Consider the following 22,772-nt stretch of genomic DNA (forward strand, 5'->3'; position numbering starts at 1 on the left):
AATATCTTTATATTGTCTGTCTAGACTTCCTAGTCTCTTGCCCTCAGCTGTGATTAATCCACTTATCATTGAATGATACATTTCAGAGGCTGGTATCGGCGCAGAGGGCAAAGGAAAATTACACATATAAAATACAACACTTCACACTATGCATACACAACCTATTTCACAGTGACTCAGAGTTTATAGGCTGTCCTTTTTCAAAACAATCAAACCCTCACAATTTAGCTCACTTGTAGTGAACCAAACTACATCTCCCAGAATGCAATGGACTGGTAAGTAGTTTTAGGCTGGTCCAGTGAGTGTCTGTAGCCTGATCCCACCAACCAGTGTAAATTATTTCTGAGTTTAAATGCTCACCTACAAACTCTTGCTAAATGTGAAAGTATAATGTTAATATATTATGTTGAACATTTTGATAGGCAGTGCTTAACTTGACCAACACTCTTGGGATAAATATTGACTTATAATTTGGTCCTTTTCCCCACACTTTTGTTTTTACCCATGTTCAATTGCCAATTAATATAGAATCTTTTTTGACACAATTGACTTTCATCACTCTTCACTATTCACTGAACCAGCTCCGCAGAAATCTGGTGTTGCAGCACACTAGGGTGGTATTCGGCCACTCCTGGTGGGGCCCGATGATGAAGCATGTCACCAACCAGGTTGGTGAGTGAGGGTCTTCAGAAAAACCAAAAGTGGTTTCATTCACTATTCTGTGAATATGGTTACATGCTTGCTCTCTTTACTTTATTGAGACACTCCTTTGTTGATTTTTGTACTTAGCTCGAGGGGATTAGGAGTGGTTTCTTTGTTCCCTTCCTCTCCTGTTGTTCAATACACAGTGCTTAACTTGAGCCAGTGGTTTTCGGTGCTCAGCACTTAATTGTCAACACCGGTACTTGTGACAGTCTGCCACAAGGTGGCACTGTCTCGCTAATTTAGAGAAGACAGTTAATTATTAATTCAATATACATTAAAAATGACTATTACCTGCCGCCCAAGCCATCCTTATTGCTTTGGGGGACTGAAATAGTCGCAACTGTCACACTTGGAGGAGTGTCATGACATTGGCAGCATGGAGGGGGAAATGTGTGGTGCACGCTAAAGTGGCAGCATGAAAAGAGCCCTGGCACTTGTTTTTCGACAAACTAAGCAAAGTTGATAGATATTGGCCCCAGTGATTTACAAATGTATTTATTTTGATTTTTGTTATTGCAGGAAGAGGAACTGCGTTGTAGCGAAACGGCTTCAAAATGAGGAGGAGTCGGACTATGTCTTTCCTCACATCAGAGGTAGGAGGACAGCTGGGTTTTTAAAATGCAATTTCTCTGCCAAATTCTTTTATGTATCAAATACACATTTGTTTGTGGTCCATTTGATTGTTCTGCTGCTCAACCTACATCAGTTCAGATAAGACCTATCAGAAGAAGTCTTATAAGGAAGAACATTCTATGGTGCTTCGGCAAGGAGCAAACATACCCATAGTAAGCGGAGTGGTAAATATCTCCTAAGCTACAAATTCTTTTGGTCTCCACCCTGAGACCACAATGCACAACAGTGGTGACCCAGTTTGTGATCCCCTGGCTTTATGTAAGGTTTCGAGGATGCAGCCATAGAACCTTACCTTGCCCTCCATAATACAACAATCAGGAGCCTTTATTTAACTATTATACATCCACCCACAGGTTTGTGTGGTCAGTAATATCATTCACAACAATTCTAAGTTGTTGATACAATCTGCATGTTATCCAACCATATGACAATCACACAATTTGGTGGCATTTCACTCTAACTAAATCACCATTGAGGAATTGCTTTAGAGAATTGATAAATTGAAGGACTTCACCACTGCACACTTAATGAAATAGTGAGTAATACTTTGGAAATCTAAAGAGGTTAGTGATGCTTATAAAAGGCTTGCGCAAGATAAAATTCTACAGGTATATTTTGTTGCAATTGTGTTTAAAGCAAATTAAGTGGACATTCCTACGAGTTTTTGCACTTATTCTTCTAAAAGATTGACGTGTTGCAGGAGAATTGTCCTGCAAAAAAGTGTTTGACATGGAATTTTGTTTAAGATATATTTAGACAAAATATAGGAACGAGTGCTCCATGAGATTCATTATAAGGATATTGCAACTTACGAAGGAGTTCTGCAACCAAATAGAGAAATGAGATCAACTGCTGAGTTTCTATAAAGCCATGGAAATCCAAGGGGTCTTAAAATATCCTTTGAACATATGGATAAGGGTATTTTTTCCTTATAATACACAGTCACACCATCGCTCTTCTCACAAACTGCACAAAACCTTGGGGTCTTGCTTCTGCATATGAAAGAAACATAATGATTGTAGACATAAAAAACAAAAGCAGTCTCTGTAATGTGAAATAAACTCTGCAAAAAGCAAATTAGCAATTTGTTGCAAATAACTTTAGAATCAGTTCAATGCAAATCAAATTGAAGATAGTTCTGTAACTCTGAATGTGGAGAACCATTCAGGGAGAATCTGTCTTTCCTGTAATGACCTATAACATTAAAAACAATGAGCATATTACCATGTGTATCTTGTTTCTGCAGATCACTGTTCATCTTAGAAAAACAGATCAGAAGAATGAAAAGCCTTTATACATTAAATTAAAACTGAAAATATGCTCGGTGACACGTTTTTCACCTTGGCTACTGGCTCTAGCAGCAGGAATTATGCTGTACCAACTTAACTGTAATACGTTCTTACTGTGGAGCAGCTATGTCATTTTCTTATTACATGTCACTAGAAACATCACAACTTGACTGTAATAAGTATATTAAAGCCAAGGTTTGATACAGGGATTGCAGGCTTCCATGAATTATAAATGACCAACTTCAATGGTTGAAGAAAACATTTCTATCCCACTGTTGTCTGTGTTAAATTTCAATAATTTTGACAATAATGTTGAGTAAATTGTTTGAGGTGTACAGTGCACATAAGGCCATTTAAAAAGGGCATACATCTTTTCTTTTTTATATATTTATTTGTTTATTTGTTTGTTTGTGGTTTCATATAGTGCAAACCATTCTCAACTGTGTAGGAGTGTTCTTTACACTATGACATGTAACATAGTTACACAATCAATCGAAACATACATTGAGTAAGGTGATAAGGTACGTTGACGTAAGACGTTACAGCTTCTAACAGAAGGTTGCCAGGTATGGATCAAAAGACGAAGTGCATTTGGACTAGTAAACAGTCGAGCTCTCTTTTGAAGGTGCACTAGGCTGTTGTTTTCAATAGTAGGTAGCGTGGATTCCACGCAATGTGCAACTACCAGCGAAAGACTGCTCTTGCCTAAGTGTGTTATCCTGTCGATGGCAGTGCATTTAGGCATGAAGGTTGTTTGGTGGTAATGCTGACCTCCTAAAATGTCCACTTTGTGGTCTAGCTTGTTAAGTGTTCCAAAAAGTGTTGCACCTCGTATGTCTTTGCACCAATTAAAGTTTGCAAAAACAGTTCAGGAGTGGCTCCTCAGTAAGGCTCACCTGCACTACATACATTGATTTTTTTCCTGATGAGTACATGCTTGGCAACAGCAGAAGACTGCTCAGGTCAGACACGTGATTATAGATACACAACAGGCCTGTGTGAAATTTTCGATATGCGTGCCTTATTTTGCATAATTTATGCAATTTTGGATTATGCAATCGCAAAATGTCAGACATTGAGCAAAAATGAAACTGTGCATTTTTGCTTCTGAGGATTGCTTTGGGCGGGAAAATGTCTTATGAGAGACAGGTTCGAGCATAAAAGTTTTGTGAAACGCGTCTGCTCCAACCTGTCCTCTTGCTTTTACCTCAAGGTAATTTTGAGCGTTACGTATGCCCTGGTATTCAATTTTCTCTCCAGATACCCAAAGTGCAGTTGGTGTAATTTATGCTTAATTTAATGCAATTATTCCAGCCTTTTACATAATTTCAGATGTAAAATTATGCAATTTTGCCCAACCCAGTTCAACATTCATATTAAATCGAAAGCTGAGGACAGCTTTTTATACAAAGCTTATATCTTTAGGGTGAATTGGAAAACACAAAAAGTAAGGGGGGAAATGTACATTTTCCCAGTTAAGTTTTCAAATATATTGCCTAGTAACGATGACGGATCTAAACTGGACTGAAAGTTTCAGGCAAACGCCTACTCGAAGAGTTCAGTGTTCAAGAGTTTTCTTAAAGGGAGGTGACTGAGTTCTGCCCTCAGGGTAAGATTCAACAAATTCCAGAGTTTTTCACTCTACACTCTGAGTTTGTGGCACTGTCACATTGTTTTGATATCCTGGCTAAGATATTTTTGTTGCACAATATTTTTGTATTCACTATTCTGATCAAGAACCAGTTATAAGTGCCAAGAGCAGTTGGTTTGCCCTCATTGGTCGCCTCCCTCCAGCGCATCATATCACTCTCTGGTGATTGTCCTCTTGAAGGTCATCTTAGAAGACGCTCCATCCTGGATCACGTGATACGTTAGACCCCCTGCTGTCTTCCGCCTTCCAGCTAACCTCATTATCTGCATCATTGCACTGCGGCGCTTGGGTTACCTGGAGCTGTGTTTGGTATTCCTCCTGCTGGCACCGGCGAGTCTGAGCATGCCCTACTCGCACAGCGGCACCCGTCCTCGCCAAGTCTTGAATTGGCATCGATTTCACGTTTTTGATCAGCGTGTCTGCCATGCAAACTCTTTAAGACACTACCACTCCGAGCTGGCCATGATGTTAAGACAAAAAACAAGATTTGAGTTTTGGCCCTGATTTTGCATAGGAATTTGGCAACATTTATCAGGGAAAAACAAGGCAAAACATGGATTTCGGTTCGATAAATGAAATGAAAAGGTTTTTTATATAGCGCATGGCTACCCGGGAGCATCCCAGTGCTGTAACGGCTACTAGAGTTGAACAGGGTCCCTACGGAAAGAACCAGGTCTTTAGCTGATTCCGGAATGCGAGATGGTTGGTTTCCCTATGAAGATGCAGCAGAAGGGTGTTCCAAAGTTTCGCCGCATTGTATGAAAAACGCCGTCCGCCACTTCTAGCCTTCTTAATCCTGGGTACCACTGCTAAATATAGAGTCTGTAAGTTATGTCTTATTTCTGGGGTTCAAAACTTGGTTTAGGAGATAGTTACTACACCCAGTTAAAACCTCACCCCAAAGTATTAGTAACATTTACCAGATGTGGTAAGCCCTACCCTTTGTTACGACCAACTTATGTCTGGGCCTTGGCGTTAAGTACAACCTCCTTACCAGGCCTCAATCAAGTGGGTTTGCCATCTACCCAGACCTATACTTATCTCAGAAATGTTTCCTCCTAATCTCAACCCAACTGGGTTTGGAGTTAGGAAGTAGGTGGTTACAGAATCAAAATTCATCTAATACAGTTATGCAAAGTAAAAAACTCGGCACAACATTTTCCTTCTTATTGCTTCACCTGCATGCAAAATTTCCCGTAAAAGGTGTTTATAAGAGATTTTTTCAAGCAAAGCCTGCTGTTTTGTAGGAGATTGTCTCTGAATGTATTTTTTGTTTTTAGTTGTTAAACCTACGCTTTGTCTCAGTTTTCATTTTTTTTAAAGAAAATTTTATCAAAGCATTATGTTCCTGAAGTAGTCAAATTAAAAAAACAAAAACTAAATGCGTGTATTAGTGTCAAGGCTTGCCAACATCGCACACTGCTGCAAATGGGCTGGATGGCTTTCACAAGTTGTAGCAACCTAACTAACGTGCACTATGAGGGAAAATAATAATGGCAAGAACATTCAAGAATGTGGGTCCAAAAATTTTAATAAAACGTTAAAAAGAGCAAATGTTATTCCGCTCTGCCGGCGGAATTTGTGGAGTTTTGCCCACTCCGCGTTATGCTTGATGGCGGAGTTCTGGCAAAACTAGACCAACTGCAGCACGAGTTGAGGTTTTTCTTGCACATAGCTTGCCAACGTTAAGATGGTAAGTGCGAGCGAGTATTGGCATTCTCTTGTTTGATTTTCGGGAGCTAGAACGGCACCCAGTAAGATTTTCACAACACGGGCTGTTGCGACCATTCTCGGTTACAAAGCTGCCGCTCGTGTAGAAAATCTACTTGAGCGGTAGCAAAGAAGCAGTGCCCTCTGGTGCGCTGCGTGGTGCAGTTCGCTCTTGCAGTGCAGAACAAGCTCCCTGCGCAAAAAATCATCGCAAGCAGAACGATGTACTGATTTCCACCTGTTTGCGGAACTCCACATATTTTGTGGATATTTTATGTTACTCCGCGAGTTTCGCCTACCCTTAGTTAATAGTTCATTTTCTAAATGTTACATTTTGTAACTGTAAGTTCTCATCCATGCAAAAAGATATTTTAACTTAACCCAACATCACAGCACTGACTCTAATAACTACCCCTAACTCACACCGTTCCACCACCCAGAACCAGAGTCCAAAGCCTAGCCCTTGCCCCAGCCTAATTCTAACCTTAAACTTAGCAAACACTTACTCACTAACCAATGGTAGCTCTAACCAGAACCCTGTCTAACCCTTATTGATAGGCTAATGCTATCCCGAACACTGAGGTGCAGAATTACCATTACCAGCGGTCCCAGTATTTCTGGGGGCAGGAAAACAACATACAGTGCAAGCTTTTAGGGAATAAGTTGTCAGAATCAGTAATTCCTGGCCAATTCCCATACATTTTGCCCACATGCATCACATAGAGAACTCAGTTTCTATCACCAGGTGAAACACCATGTGAAAAAAACAAAACTTCAAACTCCGATAGGCCGGGGACTCCCTTGATGGACCCATCTAAATTTACGGACCACTCGTAATGTGGGCCTGTGCTCAGCCCCGACACACACCCTTGCCCTATTCTTGACCCAACCTTTAATCTTGCCCTACAGCTGTTCCTTCTTCACATCCTAGTATTGTTCTACCCAATGCTAATCTACTCCCTAAAGCTGAGCTTAGTCTGAGATCTCCCCCAACCTCTTACACATTTCAGAATTAAAACAAAAAATATCAAAATATTTTATAAGGTAAATGAATTTTGACATTGTCAAACTTTTTCCAGACTTAGTTTTCTCACCTTGCCAGGCTCAATTGATAAAGATCCGCCTGCCAAGAGAAAGCTCGTCCCATGCATGGGATGAAACACGCTGTGCCCTGTTAAACCCACCCTTTGATGCACTTTCCTTCTTGTCTAGGATATCCTCTACTGATAAGTTCTGGTCTGGTCTTCAGGTCTGCCTCAGGCTGGGTGTCAGGTTCATGTTCAATGAGCCGTGGGTGTGTTTTGTTGGTGTCTGAATGATCTTTTAAAGACATCTGTTGGTTATTTTAGAATCTCTTAGGATGAACATTTGCTCATTGCCCAGGACAGAGACATGGTTTAGGACATGGGCTTGCACATGTGTGGTATCTTTGGATTGGCCTAGTGGACATGGGATGTTCGGTGTGTTACACTCTTTCGGATCTTAAATTTGGACTTGACAAAACTTTAATGACATTGGAAAAATGTGTGTAATTTGAAATTTGCTAAAGTTCACCAAATTTCGCATTAGCACGCCTCTGTACATTTTTTGCATATCAGATGTTTTTTCTCTCAGTGTATCCACAAGAATCATTTTCTACTTGACCCAGTCTCCTGTCGGTATTTCAAGGCACTTTTATGTGAAGTACAAACTATTGTGTAAAAAAAAAAAACGCTGCGCAAAATACACACAAAGCAAACTTCACTCTAAACTTTTTATGGTATTTCGAATTTCACAAAACGATCACACAATTTGGAACGCCCCCAGGTTGCACATGGCATGTCTAGGGAGCAACATAGTGCTTTTGTAGTATATGTCTGCTGCGTGTAATGTTTCTGAGAGCGGCAGTGGCATGTCTTGTCCCAGTTATCTAGATAGTGACAGGAGCAGAATCAATTCAACTTTGGAAAGGCAAGAGCACGGCCCATTGCACATTCCTGCCACATGAGGGAGCTATCTACCAAACAGCAAAGTTGGTGATATGAGTAGAATCTTTGGAACCATGCAAAGGGGCAGATTTTTCCACCTTAGTAGGGTAAGACAGGGTAAAGTGAATAACGGAGGCTGAAGAGAAGGGTGCATAGAGCAGAAATGGGGTTTGTCCCAAGCAGTGTGAAAAGGGGGGGGGGGTATTATAATAAGGAATGGGACTTCGTCTCGATGCAACCAGGGTCACTCCTACTCAGACACAGTCCTCGTGACATCTTTAATATAAATTTCATACATATTTGTTAAAAATGATTATTACTCAACTTTTGATGCAAAAGTGTTGAGACTGAAAGCTGTTTTAAAGAAGAAATAACTGGAGGAATCCAAGGCCAAGCAAAAAATAAATAAAATTTGTCTCAGGTTTGCATGAAACTTTGCATGATTTCGGAGGCTGACAGATTCTCACAACTTTAAAAGCTAAATAGTTTTTTTTCAAGCAATCTGTTTGCATAAGATAATAATGTTTTTCAGTTTTTGTACACTTTTTCTCTAAATGTGTCCACCTTTTTGATATTGACAAATGTTTTATGCTAAACTGCAGTAGAAGAGACAGAATGAAATGTATCGTAAGATTCAAAGCTATCAATCTGTAGGGATATGTATAAAACGGGAAACAGCGTATACAACGCTGTCTCCACAACGCGCTACCATTATAGCGTGGTTGTTACCACGCATAGAATTACATCGCAAGTCATTACTACAACTTGCTGTAGGGGGTGCACTGGTGTTGTATTCAGAATCCAACACCTTCCCTGCTGCTGCACAAACTGGAGTAGGAATAGTAAATAATACTATTCCTAAGTCCAGCACGCCCCCTACAGCAAGTTGTTGTAATGACTTGTGATGTACTGGTTCGTGTGGTAACAGCGTGGTCGTTGTAACGACTGCGTTGTAATGGCATAAGATGTATTCGCCTGCGTAGTAGCATTATATATTCGTATAAAACATTGCATTAATTCTGGCTTTTGAAGGTATACTTTATTGCTCCTTGTGTTACAAAAATTTGCAAGTAGAAAATTGAAGGTATTTCAGGATAGCATTATCGTTTCAGGTTGAACTGTCAGGGCATGAGTTTGCATGAGTCTCTGATAGAATTCTGTGGTTAGAATCATAAAGCTACCTGCAGATGCTAAACATCTTAAACCAGCTGTCACACTGGCACCGTAGCGTTAGATTTTATTTAAAAAAGTCACAAATGTTGGAAGATTTGCAAATCCTTGGAAATCGATGAAAGTTAAATTTGCTTTCACCTCCCTAGGCATCAATTTGGCAAAGATTGCTTACAAAACATCTGCCTCATCGGCATCCCAGAACTGCCTTAATTTGTATAATGTATGCAGTTGTTGCTCGGAGGAGACGCGTCTCTAGGGTGGGATACAAGATCTTTCGGTTATTTTGGGTTCTAGAAGTCCCTTGATCCTAAGTGTTTGGAAGCCTGGGTTGGATGCTTGCAGAATAGCGATGCCAGCCCTACGCCTACGATGGAGAGATTTGTGAAGATGTGAGCAGGTGCATGGGATGTCTGTGATCGTAGGAGTATGAGCAGCACGAAGGCCGATCTTTGGATCCAGGCTGCTGGATCGCCTGACTTCTATACAGCTGCACTCTAAGACAGCTAATGAGCTTAAAATGCACAATCACACACCCAATTTACTCCACCAACTGTCACGCGCCCGCTTCGAGGTGCCGAGAGCATTGACTTGTGCATGCTGAAGTGGTGTCACAGCTGGGAACATCTGATTATAATTTAAGAGTTCTTCCCTCACATCTAAGGCAAAGCATTTCTCCAAGCTACTGTAAGTTCCTCCTGGGAATGCGCAGATGTGCGATATGACAGATAAGATGTCTCCACTTGGATCGAGTGTAAGGGATTGGCTCATGTGTGAAATAACTCTCTGGTAGATGTAATGTACATATTGCTGTACTGGGATATACTTCTGATGTTCAGTAGATCCATTTATCCATCAATCCACCCATTCTTCTATCTTCCATCTGTCTGTCCATTTGTCCATCCTTCATAGTTTTAATTGAAATTTTAAATGGAAAGATAAGAAGTGCCAAAAAGCTGTTAACAATCAGACCATTATGCGTTTTTTTTAATCGCAATTGCAGAATGGCTCGTTCTTAAAGGGGCCGTCCAGTGAATGATGTCACAATACATTTCAAGACCTGTTGTAAATAAATGTAAGTCCATTCCATGTAGTTTCTTCATGTAGATTTATTTCAAGTTAAGATCTTATGCAGAGCCCCACCAGGAGCAGCCTCCCTGCTGCTCATCCCGTCTTCTAACTGACCCTCTCTCTCATCCAACATTCCACAACCAGCTCTCACACCAACATTCCACAACCAGCTCTCACACCAACATTCCACAACCAGCTCTCACACCAACATTCCACAACCAGCTCTCATACCAACATTCCACAACCAGCTCTCACACCAACATTCCACAACCAGCTCTCACACCAACATTCCACAACCAGCTCTCACACCAACATTCCACAACCAGCTCTCATACCAACATTTCACAGCCAGCTCTCAAACCAACATTCGACAACCAGCTCTCACACCAACATTCCACTCCAAAGATACACAGGCTGAGCAGCAGGTATAACACATCTCCCTTTCTTAATATCAATAAAAATCAAAAGCAAAAGAATAAAATAAAATAGATGCATGTATAAGATGGCAATAATAATTACATGCAGGAAACGGGCAACATGCAATACATGTAGATGGCGAAATACATGTTTACAAAATAGCAAAAAGATAATTATTTGGAAGATGTAAAAGATTACGCAATCCAGCAATTTTAACACTCACCACTTCTCCCTCTCTCATACAAAGAAACAAAACCCACGCTCCCTTAAATCAAGCCAAGGCAACACATACACTACCATGCCAACAAAACACAAACTAAACCCAAAAAACCAAACAAGAAGGCTGGCCATGCCAATAAGAGATAGGAAGGGTCCCAACTAAAAGGCGCAACAGGAAACCATACTTGCAAGAAGTTCAATAAAATTCAACGCTTCCCCCACCAAAAGACATGGTGTGACGTGTAGGAAAAACTATACACGGAACTATGCAATTGCACACACTTCACTCAACATGTAAGTACTTCCCACAAGCAAAGATGGGGTGTGACGTGTAGAAACTGTGCTCCACACAGAACCAGAAGAAAACCATGCAAAAACTCCACCCAAACAAAAATCTGGGTTGTGACGTTTGGAAAAGTACGCTCCACACGGAACTTGTAAGGGTGTAACACGCTGCACCAAAATAACAACAAGCTTGAATAAACCTTTCACCCAAAAACATATCCTGGAACACAAAACCAGACATCAAGCAGAAACTCCACCTAAACAGAAATTTGGGCTGTGACGTGTATAAAACTACGCTCCACAAGGAACCAGAAGAAAACCAAGCAAAAACTCCACCCAAACCAAAAACTGGGTTGTGACGTGTGGAAAAGTACGCTCCACACGGAACCTGTAAGGGTGTAACACCATCGCAAACCATGACGTGTGAGAGAAGTAAAAGGATAAAGCACAGCATAAAAACAGCAATCATATATTTCTAAAAAACATTCACTCTATGAGATGTGCACTACAAGAAGTGGTATTGAGCAGGAACCCACAACCACGTAAAAGTGGGAAACAGCAAGACAATGAAACACTAACTTCCACTCATATCCATACAGATGTCAGGAAACATAACTCCAAGGACCTTAGGGAAATATAAAACAAGAAAAAATAATTAACACATTAGCACATTTGTAAGCAAAGCACAACAACATGTACATGGCATAGTACATTAGCCCTCAGTAACACCCCTAGAAATGCAAAATTACAGAACTAAAGTAAAATGAAATCCATTGCAAATGGTGAAAAGAAATCACTGCAGCAAGATAAACATCAGAGTGATCCATGGCACAAAAATCACGAACTGTGGAACAAGCAAAATAACATCTTAATCGTTTGCAGAATAGGTGTGCCTGTCACTGAGGAATGCAGCAATAAGAGATGACTGGCAGGCAGCAGGACAGACAGGCAGCATGACAGGAACATATCTTCCAAAGCAGGAGGGTAGGGGAATAAAGTACAATGGAAACTGGCACTTACGGGTTGGGGCGACCGATGGAGTGGTCACTGGTGGTGCTCAGGGGTGCCACCTTCTTGAAGTACACAGTTTGTAGTTTCTGAAGGGGTTTCTATTCCTTGAGTAGTAGTTTATTCAACTTGTACACATAGGTTCTTCCATAAAATGATGCCAAAAAATGTTGTAAATAAATGTAAATCCATTCCATGTAGTTTCTTTATGTAGATTTATTTCAAGTTAAGATCTTATGCAGAGCCCCGCCAGGAGCAGCCTCACTGCTGCTCAGCCCTTCCTCCAACTTACACTCACACACACAACAACATTCCATAACCAGCTCTCACACCAACATTCCACTCCACAGACACACAGGCTGAGCAGCAGGTATAACAAGACCCCCCCGCTGATGTCGTCAAACATAGCAACATTCTAGAATGCCAATTGTTGGTGATTGTTGCTATGGGAATAGTGAATTTGATCATGTGTGTTTTAACTTTGGGAGAGCTTTTGTGTGAACCAGATGTGTTGAAGCTGTATGACTGAATTTATGCTATAAACCACTTATGTAAATCCAGATATAGTCCCAGACCATCTGCTCATTTGGTGTGTAGTTTCCATACTACTGTTGTTTTTGTTATATTGATTTCAAATATATTCCGTCAGTCAGTAATACCTTTATTCGTGTGTAAGACCCTAATTCGTATTTTCAAGGATAAAGTGCAACAGCAGAACAACCGAGGGACCTTCCGGAAGCCAAAGTCAGGTAGAAATCGCCATTCATGTAGACGTTCTGGAACGCTACTCTTGACATCATCAAATAAGTGAACATTTGGCAATGCTAATCTTGGGGAATTTATTGACGATACAGGATTAGTTGAGAAGAGCCTGGCATCATCAGACAAAAGGAAATTCCAGAATAAAAAACCCACCCAGACGTTATGAAAGAAAGGGACATTATAGAATCCTACAGGGTTGGGATAGTTGTGATACAGGATTGGGTGAGGCGAATCTGATATCCTATGACATTACATCCGAGACCAAAAGACATCCAGTTGTTGTCACAGTTACCCTATACAGTGCAGAGTTCTGGAATGGGAATTTCTGGAAGGATCCGATAAGGTAGATGCTCGAAAGGTTAAAGGGAGAGTATTGGCGGCTAACCCTGAATCTAGGAAACAATATTTATATCTAAACCTATGTTTCCTAAAAAAAAAAAAAAAAAAAAAATCCTAATTTCCTAAATAGGAACTCCCTTCTTTTCTGGAATAGTTGAGCTCAGGGTAAAATAGTCTGGGCACTTTTGATGCTGAGCTTAGCAGTACTCTTGGGTGCTAAGTTAGAATCGCCAGCAATCGAGATGAGATAACCGCAGCGGTGCAGAGGGACCTGAAAAGCCTCATCACAACAAATGTCTTATTGGAAAAATTCAAGTTGGAAAAAGATCTCAGCTCAGGATGATCCGCAGGGGTAGTTACAGGAAATTGGGGTGGGCAGCATAATGAAGTCAGAAAGTTATGGCTGTGAGAGGCTGGTGTCCATGAAAATTAAAAGTGGATGCCCTTGCTTGGCAGTTATTTTATTTCAGCATCCTGTAGAACCCAGTAAAGCACTTGCAGGTCTGGTATGGTGTGCCAGCAATGCTTTGGGCCAGATCTACTAAACCTTTGCAGCTGCAATCCTGGTTGACTATTTAGCAACACCTCTTAGTAGGTGGTAGCTCATTTGGGGGTCCCTTCCCCTTTGTAAATATTAAAAACTATTTGTTGGGGAGTGCACCACTGCAAACTCTTAAACATACTTATTTTTTAAACAAACTGGTCTTTTTACACACCACCCTGTTTTCTTTAAGGAAAACTGGCTGCATTTAAAACACATTTTTTTTTATTTAAAATTGACAGAAACATGGTGATCTTCTGGCCCCCGCATGCCCTCATCGAGTGATGGCCACCAGTTGGAGTGAGTTGTAATTTATGACCCACCTCTGTGATTTTAATGCAGTAGGTCGGATTGCGACCCACTTTTTTTTTTTTTTTGCAGAGTTTTATATAGCACGAACTTGACCGGAATCGGGTATCAGAGCGCTTTACATAGCACCAGTTACGTTACATGAGGACGGACACACATTCATTTTTGTTAGGCACGGGGAGATTAAGTGATTTGTCCAGAATCACAGGCGGTTTAGCGTCATTACCGAGACTCGAACCCGAGGTTGAGCGCCCTAGCCATTAGGCATTTCATTTACTGACCTATTAGTACATATGGCGGTCTATAAAATCTGTACTGGTCACAAAAATACTAGTCTCAAATTGTGACTGGTCTTTGAGAACAGTTCTTTGTACATCTGATCTCTTTCGTAGGTGTGTGATGGTGAAATGGCCTTTTAATCTTCTGTTTAGGGCACTGCTAACCAATAAAACGTGCCGGCAAGTGTGCATTCCCTTGACATGGTGTTGTATCCCACAAGGGGTTAATGTAATTACAGAAACATTGACAAGTGAATGAATCACTTTCGAAGCTCCCCCACCACAGGCTGTGTCTGAAAAATTGATGTCTGGAAAAACAACTTGCCCTCAGGGTACTCCAGAGAGCTCTGCTCTGATTGGCTGCCTCTGGCCCTGCATCACTGGGGCCTATGGATGGACCCTGCAGGAAGCTGTCCACTGAAGCCCAGAACCCATTATTAGGATGTTGTGTTTTTCGATTTTTACATTTATATGATTCCTCATGGCCCAGACTAAATTGATTTGGAGCTCTAATTACTCGATGGATTCAAAGACAGAGAAAGTTATGAAGGTAACTTCTTATGATGGCTTTGTGAGTTAGGGAATTCAGTGCGGGCAGGGGCGGCCTTAGGCATGTGCAAGCTGTGCACCTGCACAGGGCCACCAAACCCCAGGTGCCGCCACGCCAATGTATATCCTTAATATAATAATCCTCTGAGGATGGATACATATTTGCGTGGTGCCCCCTGGCAGGGATTTGGCGGCCTCCGGCTCTGTTCCACTTCCAAACACCCTGACCGCCCCTCTTCACTGGCCTTCGTGGCTGCGTTCCTCCGCACCGCCCGGACCCCCTCTTCCGGGGGCCCCTACCTACGCTCCCTGCCCAAGGCCGCCATGAGCCTAGAGCCACCTCTGGGGCCCCTCACAGGTCTGTTGGGCTGGGGAAGAGTCACTCACATCGCAGGCTGGGAAATCAAAAATGGGGGCATTTGTTGACAAATCTATATCGATCTGAAGACCCGTAGGGTTGGTAAACAGTCAGTTGAATGCCTGCCTGGGGGAGCAGATTTGCTGAGAGACAGTGCCTCGGAAAGGCAAGAAGAGATGGGGAGAGTCAGTCACTCATATGTCACACAGGAAAGTCCAGATGCAACGACATGTATATGTGCAAATGACTTGGCCATTGAATGAATTTACCTGGAGCATATGTTTGTGGTTATGGTCAAAGGTGGCTATTACATTTTTTTTGTTGGGGGTGGGAGGGTGTTGCATAGTCAGGCAACAGGGGTGCTGATTTTGTATTTAGAGAGTAAGTGTGGTAATTTTTTCTCAGGTTTGCTTGAAGTAGGTGAGTCTCCCTAAGAGGTGGGCAAGTCAATAAATTAACAGGGAGAGCCGTGCACGAGCCGAGCCCTGGAAATGTTTGCCATGTAAATCATGCAACAAAAATCCCATAAACTATGATAACAACTCTTCACAATTAAAAAGAAGTGTGTTTCTTTAACATGCAGCAGCCTTGGTATTAACAAGTCACATTGTAGGTTCATCGAGAGGTAATGAAGATAAAGGGGATTGGTAAAATATTTGCCCAAGATCACAGAGTTTTCTAAAGCAGAGAAGCCGGGATGAATCCCAGGATATCTGGTTTCACTTCGTACAAATCAGCCACTAAATGGGTATCTATTTGTCTCGATCTCGAGCTTAGTCAGAGCCCGGCATCTGCATTCACCAAATGCGATGCAGTACGCGCAACGAAATTCGTTTTTATATGTTTACTTATCTGTAAAACTCCGTAATACATACATTACCACCCCCCACCCTGCCCCTCCCTCTCCCCACGTCACCGCCCTGCAGGTCATCCCACTACCGACCGCGGCTGGATTTACACATGGTAGGCTGTTCTGGTTATTTACATCGGTTCCTGACCCCAATTCCTTGGTCTGCGTATAACCCTGTCTCTATGTTCCTAACGCTGACCTCCCTCTTTAAGAGCATAAGGGCTTTCTGACGTGCGGGTATATTTGAAGAGCTCAGTGATCGGCAATCATTTAACCTTTTGTCAGTTTACATTCTCGTGGGCAGTTTCATGTCTGAGATTGTGGGCTTGATTCTCAAAGGTGAACTTACACTTTAGTTTAAGTTTACGATTGTTTGCTATTCACAAAGGTATTTTACCAGTAATATCTTTAAGCTGGCGCATTCTCCACGCATAGAAAGATAGAGCCGGCCTATATTTTTCTCTGGGTGCAGCTATGATTGCAGAGTTTTCCCCTCCGTTGGTGCTCCATCATGGGGCGCAGACCTTGAGATACTCTAGAGTAGCCCGCGTGAGTCAGATTAAGGTTGTGGATTATCCCTGTAGATGCTGCGCAGGGGAGGTGGTCGAACCCTACGTTGCCCTTTCCGCATGCCGGCTGTAGGAGGATTGTCATGTGGAGGCACGCCTGTAGCCGCACTGGGATAGAGCAATGGCCGCTGACAGGTGGATGAGCCGAACACGATCGTAGACAGTTAGACAAATAATCAGACCGACTCGTATACATACTCCTGTTCCAGGATAGATCAGATGAGCAAGGTATAGCTCTGCTGCCTATAGAGTAGAGGATAAAACTCTGCCGTCTGTACTAGACGAAGGATAGTGGTGCTCCCTCTGATAGACGAGCGGTAGTGTGCTGCTCCCTCTGCTTGTCGAAGGGTAGCGGTGCTCCTTCTGATAGATAAAGGATAGCGACAATCCCTCTGTTAGAAGAACAGTAGTGCTCCTTCTAATAGACGAGGGATAGTGTTGATCCCTCTGATAAACGAGGGATACTGGGACTCTCTCCAATTGATGAGGGATACCAGTTCTTCCTCCGATAGCCGAGGGATAGCAGTGCTCCCTCCGACATACAAGGCAACGGAGTGCTCCCTCTAATAAACGAGGGATATCGGTGCTCCCTCCTATAGGAGAAGGATAGATCTATTAACTGCACTAATCGAGGAATATGTCCGCTGAGCGAGGGATAGTTCTAATACCAGTGACGGTGTTAGTAAAAATCCTGTAGTGCTGCAGAAGAGTCAGGCAGAGATCAGGCTTTGAAAGAAGATCCAAGAGCTCCCTTAACAATTCACCAAACTAAAACACAACAGATAGCATTTTATCTAACCACACAGCAATTTACCACTCATACCTTAATCGCTTCCCCACACCACACAAATTCTAAACCTTGGCAGACGCTAAACCTTTCCACCCAAGACTGAATGGTCAAACTGCAACATTTCAACCAACAACATTGTGTACTCCGACGACCCTCCGACCCAACCAGCACTTACACTCACTCTAAAAGACCCACCCTGCATCGAATACCCAAACACACTAATGTCAATTGTCGACCAAGAAAATCAATTACCTCAACGAGACACACACACACACACACTTCACATAGACATAATCACACTTCCCAACTCTGCCAATGAAGGATGTATTCCACCTGGATCGACCAAGCGAAAGGTCACACAAATATAGCCTAAGTTCAAGGTCAACCACTCCTAATTGTTGCTTGCCAAGAAGTACACTTGCCCACTAACCATAACAACGTATAAACTCCTCACAAAGTTTCTTCTTCTCTCATCTCTCCCTTACACTAGGCCTCTATTCATCACACCATTTCAGTTCACACTCAACACATCCATACCTCCAAAATATACAAAAACATAGGCATATATTTCCAAACAGCATCTCAGAATTTCCCCAGTGGACCACATACATATGCCATGTTGTTAAATACTAACAATCTCAGCTTCAACACACAACTCAACTACTCTCTTTGTTGTTTCCACCCCATATCTGTTATTCCTTTCTGCTGAGGACGATAAAGAGAAATCTAATTTCCACCTCCTCTCCCCTCAGACTTATTATGGTCCACCTTCCACTCTGAGTTACTCTTGATAATAAACCTTTGAACTACTCCCAGAAGTTGCTAACTTCCTGTGATGTAAAACCAATCACTCAAAGTAATCACAGAACCTCAAAGTACAACATATTATAGCCAGAATAGAGCATTTTGTTTACTGCTGGGAGAGCCACTATGCAGAACAAAAGACTGAAAATAGGGAAATACGGGGACTTGGTACAAGTGAAATATCCCGCCCTATGCACTATGCGCTCACGGTCCCCAATACTGTTAATCAAAGCCAAATACCTCTGAACGCCAGATCTTCTTCACCAAACTAGTACTGGTATTAGAAGCACCACACATACCTATTAAAAGACTGCAACAATCTAATAAACATAAGAGGTAAAACCAAAACTACACTTGCATCAGGCTCATGACAGCTGACATGTATGAGCAGAGGGCCACCACTCCGAACCCCTACCGCGAACCACCCAACGCTCACACGGGTTAGGGTGGAAGGTTCCAAGACCTACAACATTTTAGCAAACACCACCATGAGGATAACTCAGCAAGACACCCACCCTTGCCAGTCTTTGATTTGTGGAGGAATGCAGCAGCGGAGAAGCCTCGCAAGATGGATAGCTACTATAGACTCGCGTTGTTGCGGTGCGCGTTGTTGCGGTGAGCCGAGCGATGGACTCTATGCTATACACACTCACAGTAATGCAACATTGCAACAGCGGCGCCATGAAATGCATTAACGTTCCGCTGGCACAGCCATTCTGCCTTTAAAGCTTTGTATTTTTTTCTGGGGTGGGGGGCAATATTCCCTACCTCAACTCCCCCATCCTCCATTGACGCAAACTGAATACACATTAGTTTCTAATAAGCATGTCACTCAAGTTAAAGATCACTTTATCAGCCTGCCAAAAACCCCAAACTGCCTGGCTTTAATAACCAGAATCAAGCATCACAGACAGCTAATTATATTCATAATTATAATGCATGCTGAGCTCCTCAAGGCTATTTAAATATCTGAATATAAATGTGTTTTAGAGAGACACCTTGCTGAGGCAACCCTCAGGATGTTCTCTGCTGATTGGAGGAGTCTCTATCATAATTTCTGTGGTTTGGTGAGTACAGAATAGAAATACTCACTGGCATGTCTCTCTATGCATTTATCGCTTAAACTGGTTTTATCACAGGTTTAGAGGCGTGTAGAGTCTGGTTTTTGCTGGAGAGGTTTTGCAGATTTTCCATCTGCTAAGCCTGGAGAGATTCCAGGTTACTTTAATCTTTGCCTGTGCAAAGGTTTTCTGTGTATTTTAACCCGTTCCATGCTGGAGACGGAACCACTCCGTCACCAGGCTCAGACGCGCTGTGCTGGTGACGGAGCGGTTCCGTCATGGCCGGGCCGCCACGCCTGCGCGGCGCGTTCTATTGAGCGGGCGGGGCCGTGACGGAACTGCTCCGTCACAAGCGCAGTGCGCCCGAGGCTCGTGACGGAGCGGTCCCGTCACGAGCATGGGAGCGCCGCGCGCCCCCCCTAGCGCTGCGGCGGAATTACCGCCGCAGCCAAGGGGTTAAAAAGAGGAGCTCTCTTGCCTTCAGGAGTTCTCTGAGACCCAACCAACCCGGTGTCAAGTGGCGCCTATGCAATCACATGGAGGTGACTGACTACAAGAGCAATGTAGAATCCGTTTTGTGACGCAAGCTACAACGCTTTCAAACTCCAGTGCTTCCTCCTGTGGTAGGAAGATTGCCTGTGCACACACAGGCAGGGCAGAAATGTCCAGGGTGCAGGGGCAGCAACTTCTGGGGACTTCTAATAGTATAAGCCCCTTTAACTGAGTTTAAAAAACATTAATTTCAAAGAAAGCGTAGGCAGAAACAGCATCGTACGCCATGTAGTTGTATGGGGTGCTAGCTTCCTCGTCACTAATGAAAATGGCAGTCTTTATTCAAATCTATGTTGATATTGCAGTGGACGGTGGGGGCCCTTACACAGCTTGGGGCTTGGAGAAGAATGGCCACTCCCTTCTGATGGCTCAAGTGTACCAGGCCTTTCTATTTTGCCCAGAGGTTCTCATGATGCTGGTCATAGAGTCCATGATCTGCAGTGTAGACAGTATCCTTTCTGAGCTTCTGGACATGGATTGATGAAGCTAAAAATGATTGAAGATCATAAGCGACAGAGACAATGTCTGTAGGAGTTGACAGCGCACTCTTGTCCACAGATAAAGATGAGCCTTGCCTTCTAATACTGCTTTTCCTCTCAAACTCCTTTGACACTCTCACCTTTTTTACATTCTTTTAATTGATAATCAAAATAAGAGGCTTCACAAATCATTCTGTCATGGTGTAATGAGGTTATTGCACAAAAATATTGCCATGGTGCCCCCCGCCTTTGTTACAGGGTTCAGACTAGTATGTTTAGCGCTTTTACGGCCAATCAATTCGTTTCGCATTATACATCATGTTTTCTGTCTTTTGATACTCTTAACCAATTTAAGACAATCCACATAATACATTCTCATATAGGATTCACTGGCCATGCCCTTCAGCTGTTCTCCTCTTACCTACTTGAAAGACAGCACTTCATTGTCATGGATGCCTCCAGGTACCTATCATCATAAAGTCTCATATGATTCCATTCGGTCCACTGCTTTCTTCGATTTTTATGTGCAGCCCTTTGGGACTTACTGATAATAGCATCAAAATTCACCAATATGCCAATGACACACAACTGTAGTTGAAAGATTTCTGCAGTACGGCATGAAATGCCTGTAACACTGCCAGCACCTCTTCCAGTCGTGTATCAAGCATGTTTCTGAAAATCAACCCAATAATAAAGAAATTGTACAATATGTAAAGAGCAACAAACATGTTCATACATGGATAGACAACAGGTAACTGCATGCAGTGGCGTAGCTTGGTCAGTAAGACTGGTGGGGTGTGAGCTTCAGAGTTTATGACAATCACGCCGGCATATCATGTTAATCAATATATGTGAAGCAGTGCATGAGGTGGACTTAAGCATCAGTGGAAAGGGAAAGGAGTGTGGATTGGGAAGGGGAACTTAAAACACAGTATTTTATAAAATAACCATGTTTTAAGACGTTCAAAACAGAGATCAGACTCTGTGTGTCTGTGTGTGTTTTTGTCTGAGTGAGCATATAAAAATTCCAGGTGAAATCCGACAGACACCTTACCATACCCGACTGAAAGCTCTTGTACCCAACTATTTATTAAATTATATATTTATTAGGGGATGTAACACCCCAAACACCCCCTTTGGAGCTACATCCCTGCCTAGATGGATTCAAGCCCCAACTCTCACCCAATGGAAAGTCACTCTCATTCATCGTGTTCACCACCCACATCATCAGGAAACACTTCACCAAGAAGACAAAGGCGTCTAGTACCAGCTCCCTCTGTTAAAGACAGGGAAATGGCTCTTCCCAGAGAGCAACTTCAGAGCTGCTGTTCGAGCCCTCAAACTCTTACATCTAGTCTTCGTCAATACCGTTCCTCATAGCCTCGCAGACTCTACGCGGCTTTCCGTAAGGAGATCCTAGACACTGTGGAACCGACAACATGAGCTTGAAAAAAATGTGCCCACATATCCTTAAACTTGAAGGTCTTCCACCAACTCCACTTGCCAGCCCAGGCCATCTTCAAAACCAACTGCATCTGACAAGCTCATCACTTCTGGTTACTAGCGGCACACCTGGTGCCGCCATTGGAAAGGAGATGAAGAGGTTAAAAAAAGAAACATAACACAACGACAGGCCTTCTTCATCTGTGCACCCAGGCTATCTCTCAGGGTGGTCCTAGTGTAAGAAAGTGCTATGCAAACAAATGATGGACGGAATGCTAAATAAATTGTACTTTCACACCCAGTCAAGAGATCTGGGTTAAATCCATCCATATGCAAATCATTCTTGACTCTGTGCCTCATGGAAACAATCCAGACTGAACTGCCAAGCCAGGTCCTTCCTGGACCGTAAACAAGCATCCTGGGACCGGTTTCTGGGTATAACCCTTCATCAGCCAAGCTAGCTTGAATCTAGTGGCACCGTGAGCAAGAGACCCACGTCTGGGCATACCCATCCCACTTAGGGTGCAAAGTGCTACGCAAACAAATGATGGACGGAATGCTGAATAAATCATACATTTATCCCCAGTCAAGAGATCTGGGTTAAATCCATTGTTCTTTTGCTCACTCTGCCAGTGTAAGAAAGTACAGAATAGATATTGTGTGAAAGAAGACTACACCATGACTCAGCAACAGCCCAGTTCCCCTTTTATAACCCAGCTCCTCCTGTTTCATTCACTGACTACACCGTGCCTGGGCTATGTACATCTGCTGCCTGTGGGCTATGTTTGTGCTATACAAATACTACATACATGCTTAGTGACATACAGGCATGTTAGGCGCCTGGAACACCCTACAATGTAATGTCCTTTTCTGGAGCTGATCAGTTTCTCAATGTCCGTTTCTAGGGGTGATCAGATTTTCAATTTCCTTTTCTAGACATGATCCGTTTTCAATGTCCATTTC

At 42.7% G+C, this 22,772-nt stretch overlaps 1 protein-coding gene across 4 annotated transcripts in view; it reads left to right on the forward strand.

Annotated features, from left to right (window-relative positions):
* PDE4C (phosphodiesterase 4C) overlaps positions 1-22,772 on the forward strand; it is a 1,009,779-nt gene that overhangs the window by 119,145 nt on the left and 867,862 nt on the right. For all 4 annotated transcript variants that reach the window (XM_078670885.1, XM_078670887.1, XM_078670886.1 and 1 more), the window contains exon 2: positions 1,225-1,298. In XM_078670885.1, the coding sequence (XP_078527011.1) occupies positions 1,260-1,298 (39 nt within the window). In that variant the 5' untranslated portion in view covers positions 1,225-1,259. The remainder of the gene's footprint in view (positions 1-1,224; positions 1,299-22,772) is intronic.

This window comes from Lissotriton helveticus, chromosome 12 (genome assembly GCF_964261635.1).
Source record: "Lissotriton helveticus chromosome 12, aLisHel1.1, whole genome shotgun sequence".
In the NCBI taxonomy this organism is placed as follows: Eukaryota; Metazoa; Chordata; class Amphibia; order Caudata; family Salamandridae; genus Lissotriton; species Lissotriton helveticus.